The sequence below is a fragment of the Salvia hispanica genome, chromosome 1 (genome assembly GCF_029641045.1).
Source record: "Salvia hispanica isolate PSC_SH4W2 chromosome 1, Shi_PSC_v1, whole genome shotgun sequence".
NCBI classification, from domain to species: Eukaryota; Viridiplantae; Streptophyta; class Magnoliopsida; order Lamiales; family Lamiaceae; genus Salvia; species Salvia hispanica.
Window position 1 is genome coordinate 4439448 of NC_142692.1, and position 7775 is coordinate 4447222.

General features: G+C 32.1%; 2 protein-coding genes across 2 annotated transcripts; both read left to right on the forward strand.

The window, feature by feature from the left end:
* Positions 1–3741: 3741 nt before the first annotated feature.
* On the forward strand, positions 3742–4191 carry LOC148933136 (uncharacterized). Its single transcript, XM_089063286.1, has one exon. The coding sequence runs from the start codon at positions 3867–3869 to the stop codon at positions 4128–4130; it is 264 nt and encodes an 87-aa protein (XP_088919412.1). The 5' UTR covers positions 3742–3866; the 3' UTR covers positions 4131–4191.
* A 2143-nt stretch (positions 4192–6334) lies between these two features.
* Positions 6335–7092, forward strand: LOC125185368 (uncharacterized). Its single transcript, XM_048081894.2, has one exon. The coding sequence runs from the start codon at positions 6398–6400 to the stop codon at positions 6857–6859; it is 462 nt and encodes a 153-aa protein (XP_047937851.1). The 5' UTR covers positions 6335–6397; the 3' UTR covers positions 6860–7092.
* The last annotated feature ends 683 nt before the right edge of the window (positions 7093–7775 follow it).

The window sequence follows — 7775 nt, forward strand, 5'->3', positions numbered from 1 at the left end:
GGTTGAGGGAAAGGGGGGGTTGGGGGATCAATATATGTAGTTGCATGTCAGTAGCCATGTGAAGGAATATTAAATAAATACAAGAAGTATAATGCTACCAACAGACAAATTTAAAATTGCATATGATGTGATGACGTGGATAACCAAGAGGCCATGTGGAGGCCTCATTATATAACAATGGATCTTTGACCAACTTTAATTCTCAAGAATTACTAAACCAAAAAGGTTGACAATAAAACTACATCTAAACGTTACTCCATATGACAATATCTTTATTTTTCTCTTTATAATAAAAATGGGATGTCCAATTTGCTACTATGATAAACACAAGTTCTATATGAACAAACATAACATCTTAGGGTTGTTTGATAGTAAGATTAGTTATTAATCATAGTCTAACATTGTAAAGAAGTGATTGGTATTGAAACCTTCTTGTTTCGCGTTGATAAATTGGGGATCCTAACTTCTCTATAAATGAATAGATAGCTATTCTTTAAGGGCTTTTAAGAGGGCGAGTGACATATTTGTAATTTGGTATTAGAGCAGGAGCCCAAGTCAGAGATGAGTTTCTTTGTTGCAAGTATGATCTGATGATTATTCCAACCCACACATTGCGATGCATATTGTAACCCCTTCTTGTCCCACATCGACAAATTAATGATTCTAACTTCTCTATAAATGAGTGGATACGAGACCTTTTTAATTGGCTGAGAATGGACCTCGCCACCATTCTCTTCCTCCCTCTCTTTGGGCTGACGACCTGAACCAGAGCTGCCCTGCGCCACCGATGCCTTCATCTCACGCCACTTTCAGTTGGCCGAGAATGGACCTCACCTTTGTTCTGTCCATTCATCAATCAATAGAATGACTTTAAATGACTAAAACTAGTTAAATTACTTGATTAAAATTTGAAGTCAAGATTGCTAATGCTATGAAGTCAAGATTTCCGCCTGTAATTTCAAAAATACTTAATTTTAATGATTAGATCAATTATAGCTAATATTGTAAAATAGACAAATTTGAATTTTCACATAGTATGCTTCAAAAGTTGAAGTTAACATATAGACTTAGACGAGCTCAATTTTCGAACTTTAACTGCCACTGAAATTTATGCATAACGACTAAATCTACTAGATAAAATTAATTGATGAATAAAATTACTAATGCTATTTAATTTTAATCAATAAAAGTAAGAGGCCATGATTTCCCAACTTTAATACTAGTATCTCTATTCACTGCCCACCCTATAGCCTAAAAAAACTATTCCGCCAACCCTAGAAAATAGGAGTATTATATTCAAATATTTAGAAAAATTCATGATCTTTCTCATTTTATAGTTATTGACTTAGAAGTTGTATGTTCTTTTTTTTCATTTTGTATGTTTATATGACTGGTAACTAAATGTAAATTTAATTATGATCACAAAATATGACTGATCAATATTATAAAAAACTAACTGATAACAATTAATTCTAGTACTACTATATATACCCAATCAGGATAACTTGACAAACAAAATGTGATAAATTAAGGAAATAATGATAGATTATTAGTATTATGTCTTCTCAATTAAACATCCTTTTGACGCTTAAACACAATTACAGTTTTGGCCATTATTGCTAATTAATGAACGTTGAAGCACTGCAGGACTCTTTCTAGTGAGATTTTAAATCAACTAGTGTTAACACCCGTGCTATGCACGGGTCATAGGATTTTCAATAATGAAGACAATTAGTAAGTAGTTTAAAATTTAAAATAAATGTAAATACAATATGGAGAAAAATATCAATCTCTGTCCGCGAAGTAAACTATTTAGTAATAGACACATAATTTATAAAAAAATGATTTATAAAATTGAGTGAAAAAGTAAGACAAAGTAGAATGAAGAGATAACGATGTTTATATTTAAGAATGTAGAATATAATTCCGTTGATTAATGATAAAATGATAAAAAAAGGTTTTTATAATTTGGAGATAAAATGATAAAAAAAAAATCTTCATTGATAAGTATAACAATGAAAGGTTGTGGTAACCCGTATTATACATATATTTTAAATCAGTGATAAATCCTCAGTATATATATATATATATATACGAAAGTTTTTATAATTCGTCTTTAACACATAATTAAAAAGGTTAATAGAACAAAATTGTCTAAAGCAAATGAGCAATGCAATTTTTTGGCCCACTTACACGATTAAGCTTCATTAATTATATTACTTATTACTACTACTCTATAGAAATTCAAGTCAGCACAATTATTTAAAACCTGTACCGAAGAAAGCAACCTTATATCACTGCATAAAAATAGCAACCACTAAACTATGTTGAAATTTTTGTAACACTATACATGTATATATCATTCTTCAATAATTTAAACGAACGTGTCGCTTTGCTCTAATCAATGATGTGTTCAACATTGCGTGAAAGAAAAGAGATTGGTGCATAAAGTCATAAAGATTAAAAACAGTGGAAATTAGGGTTTATTTACAATTGAGCTGTGTCATGTAAAATTAATTGGCCCAATAGTTATTTCTTTTATTAAAATTAAGTTAACAGACAAAAGACAAAAAAAATGCTAACATGGATTAATATACTCAGAGATTCAATTAACCGACAAAAAAATGCTAACATGGACTAAAATACTCAGAGATTCAAAGAGGATGATGTTTACATTCAGATATAATGCACAATATAATTCCAGCTCAGAACCGTGGGCACAATTATAGTTGTACGGTTAGAAACTATGTGCTTGTCTGACTCAAATAAACATTGCTTTAATTGCCCAATCATAGACTATGGGCAGTTGACATTAATTTACAGACAACGAAATCATCTTTCAATTTAAGTTCTATTCAAATAAAAACTAATTCATTTTTAGTGAATTAGAATATATTTAGTTCATCTGGATAGAATAAATAAAAAAGAGATAAAAATATTAAAATCATCTTTCAATTTTAGGTACTTGCCACAACTTATTTTTCTTTTATTTAATCTTTTTCGTTTCTCCCATGTCATTGTCTCATGTCAAGATTCTCCATACATTAAATATGACATGAAAGAGTTGAAAATTCAATAAAGTTAGCTAATGTAGAAGAGAAAAGGAAAGTTTTTCAGAACAAGAAACTCGTGGAGAATTACTTCGTTACGAGTTCAAAATGCAGGTGTTATTATGGCATTCTTATCTGTTTGAAAAGTGAAAGAAAAGAGTATTCGATAAATTATAAACACGTGTAGATTGTGTAATTAAAGAGTTAGAGAAAAAGGAACTGCGTAGTTAAAAGAGCTAGATATAATATTGTTGACGTATAGTTTTGGTCTACTACTCAAAAGCCAATCACCCTAAAATGTGTAGTATACTAATTTCTAATGCTCTTAACAAATTATTAGTAGAACTTATTCAATCTTGTGCCTTTTTTTTTTTCTTTTGCCTTTCAACTTTAAGCAATACTACTATATATGCATTATGGTATATACAATCCTGTCATCATTTTGTATCAAGAAAATATGAGCAATTATTAAATAATGTTATGCTGGATGTCATTTCTCAAAAGAAATATGCTTACAATAATATATCACGGTCCGTCTCTAATGTGCTAAAATCATACTATGACTTAGGATTATCTATCACACCCCACTTTTGTGACTAAGTATTAGGAATTCATCCAATCAAATCCAAAGAAAGGGAAGGGCCACATTGTTTAATTAACATTCCACAGCCCTATATATGACCTTATAACATGGAGTAAATTATTACAACTTTCCCTCTCTACTTGTTCCTCAAATCCATCACCCAACTGAGAAGAAAGAAGAAAGCTATATGTATATGAATTGTGCATGTGTGTTGAATTGCAAGATCGAATAAAATGGAGATAGAAGTGGTGAAGTGCGAGTGCTGCGGGCTGAAAGAAGAGTGCACGGAAGCGTACATAAACTCGGTGAAGGGCAAATTCGAGGGGAAATGGCTGTGTGGATTGTGTTCGGAGGCGGTGAGGGATGAACTCAACAACCAATCCGCCATTCATGAAGCTCTCAAAGCTCACATCTCCTTTTGCCGCAAATACAAATCCAACCCCGCCGTCCGCGTCGCCGACGCCATGCGCCAGATGCTCCGCCGGAGGTCCTCCTAGTCCTATAATTTGTTACACTTCTCATCAATTTCCAATAATATTTATATATCTTGTTTGTACAGCCTATGTTTTCATCAAATTGTTTCAGTAAATTTTGATCCATCATTAAATGAAAAAGAACAGAGAATTGTGAACAATTTAAACTTTAAATTTTCTAAATACATTAATTTTTAACTTTACACACTATAACAGATAAAAAAAAATTCCGTCCATTGCACTAAAATGTGTAATGTTTTCTGGCCAAATATAATAGAGATGTATTCATAATTTAAATATGAGAGTACTAAATTAGCACAATATATAATTAATTAGTTAAGTGACTTGATCAAAGAAGGCAGTAATTAACAAACTCAACTAAATCACAACTTGAATTTTGATAAAATCATCCATATTTTATCGAATAAGGCAACCATCAAGAGCGGTCAACTATATATTTTGCGAACGTGAGATAGATACCTACACTAGCCGAATATTTAATTAATGTATACTAGTATTTCACAATACACCTATATTGATTTCTTCTAATGCGATTAAATGGTTGCAGTTGGGAGAATGGCAACCAAATCTTATTTAATATGTATAGTTTGTATATTGATTTCTTCTAATGATGCCACTCAGCTGGAAAGTGGTACGTAGTTGATTAGCCATAATTATGGAGCAATTAATAGGTCTATCTGCACAACGGTTTAAAATTAAAATAAACGGAAGGTTATTTTATTTTATTAGTATAAAATTACTTGGCACTAATTTTTCCACTCAAAACAACTTCTAATTGTATTTTATGATTCGCATTATTAGTTGCCTTTTTATGCCTTGAAAATCGACCGAAAATTATATTACTGCTTAATATTAGTATGTTATATTTATTATTTTTAACTCAGTTTTACGATTAAAAGTGACATTAGAATGAATTATTGACTACTAGTAGTACAAAATATGTATATTCTTATTGGAGATTAAAGTTAAAATTAACATATATAGTTTCATATACGTAGACGTCGGAAAGGTCGCAATCCATTCAAAATTGAATATGCTACACATGAATTATTCATTCATTTGTGAAGCACGGCACAATATTGTACTCCTAATAAATAGTAGAAATACAAGTATCTTAATCGAACCCAAGTAGTAGTATTAATTAATTGCTTTAATGGGATTTAGACTTTTAATGAGAATAAGAAATAAAAAATGGTGATTTATGAGGATAGTTTACAACCACAGCTACATACGAATAACTTTTCTATCGAATTTGTTCCCTTTTCCTTTCAAAATTTTTGGACCACTTATTTATTGTTTTAGTTTTGCAGCCGCTCGTTTTGATCAAAATTAGACGTTTTTGTTAAGAGACTGTTCACAATGTCATGCTCCAAATGTTTCATTTATTTCTCACAAGGAAAGGTGATGTCTATTTATTGCACATGACTTTAATACAACTATAGTATCGGAGAAAGCTTTGTTTGGCACATATTCTAATTCTAACGGATTAGTGATGCACATCCAATAATAGAATCTGATGATGCTGTAAATACCTTGTGTTAGAATGACTTGAAATTCGCACGTTGACTGCGAATCGAGCTGAGGAATCAAAGTCATCACAATATCATCGCGATGATCGCAATGATGAACGGTGGATTTTGGCCAACTAATATCATTTAGGGGACTTTGATTCCTAGCTCGATTCGCAAGTACCGTGCAAATTTCAAGTCATTCCGACACAAAACATTTTCGGCGTCGCTGGCGTCTACCGCTGGAACTACGTTAAAAAATGTAATGTAGAAAATATGATGGTTGGAACCTAGTCCGATCAACACAGTTTGAACCGGGTTACATAAATAACGAAAGATTTAATTTTGTAAAATTAAATAATATAAAATCAATCTATATAGTAGATGACCGTATATTCCATTTTCTAAATCGATTTCCTATAAATGATAAGAATTGGATTAAAGTTTGTCACAACAATGTAGAGTTATGTGATTAATTTACCATGGTACACTGACACATCTCTTTCTTATATAAGTACTTTTTGTAGATGAATATCGACACATGTAAATATTCATTGTACTTATATGTTACCCAACACAATCTTCATCCTCAACAAACTTAAAAAAGAAGCCTCTACCACATACCACACCTTTATAAGATTCCACACCTTCAATTTTCACCACCCATAATCAATGCTTTTAATCACAAAATAATTTGATTTTATATTCCAATTCTATAACTATATAAAATACGTAGCATATGCAAGAACTCCACTAAAAAAAATGGAACTAAATTCCCACACAAAGCTCAGAAAATTGCCTCACGTTTTTGGCAAAGTCTTGGAGCTCCCTTTCCGGTCGGACGCTGACGTGGCGGTGGAGGAGGGCCCCGATTTCTTTCGATTCATCGCGAAGGCCAAGGTCTCGGGTGGCGTAGTAAGGGCTCACGCGGTGGAGATTCATCCGGGCGTGATCAAGATTGTTGTTAGGAATGATGATCACAAGCTTAATAGTAGTAGTTGTGGTGTTGAGTTATTTATAGACAAGTTGGAGCTCGACACGTGGAGGTTCCGGCTGCCGTCATCAGCTCTGACGGAGCTGTCCACGGCGGCGATCGGTGACGGGAAGCTCGTGGTGAAGGTGCCCAAGGGAGGCGGCGGTGATAAGAGACAGTTGCCAAATGTATATGCATCTCCATTTCTTCCACAAAACACTAACCGTTATAGAAAAAAGGGGTTTGCATGAAATTTCTTTTTTTATTTTATTATTATTTTAATGTTTAGTGATTGTTATCAAGTTAGAATATATAAGATCACAATGCATTGTATGGATACATATACATATTGAAAGTAGTACATTATTGTTTGTATAAAAAAAAAGATGGTTTATATGATACGTCTACCAATTGATACAAAAGTGATAGTAGTAATATTAATAAATACTTCCTCCGTCCGTGAATAGGAGTCCCGTTTTTCTAATTTAGTCCGTCCACGAATAAGAGTCCCGGTTCATTTTTACCATAAATAGTAATTAAGTCTCACCTTCACCTAACTCATTCCACTCACATATATATACAAGTGGAACCCTATTCCACTAACCTTTTTCCACCCACTTTTCTTAACATTTTCTTAAAACTCGTGCCGCCAAGGAATGAGACTCCTAATGGCGGACGGAGGGAGTAAGTAGTAGTCTATAAACAACATATATTGTTATAATAAATTGCCCGAACACCAAGTTTGGTTAATCTCTGATCAATCTCACAACTTAGAAAATTAGTTGATTATATCTTTTGATATATTTCTCAATTTCCTATAACCTCGGGTTTGGGAAAAATTATGTACACCATCATCCGTCACGTTAAATATAAATATTTGTTTTTCGGCACAAGATTTTATGTAGTGTTGTATTGTGAGTTAATGAAGAGAGAATAAAGTAATAGAGAATTAAAAAATAGAAAGAGTGTTGTTTCTAATTTAGAAAACGTTTCATTTTTATTGAAACATCCCCAAAAGGAAAACATTTTATTTTAAATGGGACAGAGGGAGTATAATGTAGTTGGCAAAAGATATTATGTAGACAAAATATTTAACTACATAAACGATGTTTAATACACTTAGTCAACCACATCTTTAATTTTTACACATATAAGAATCATGTCAAT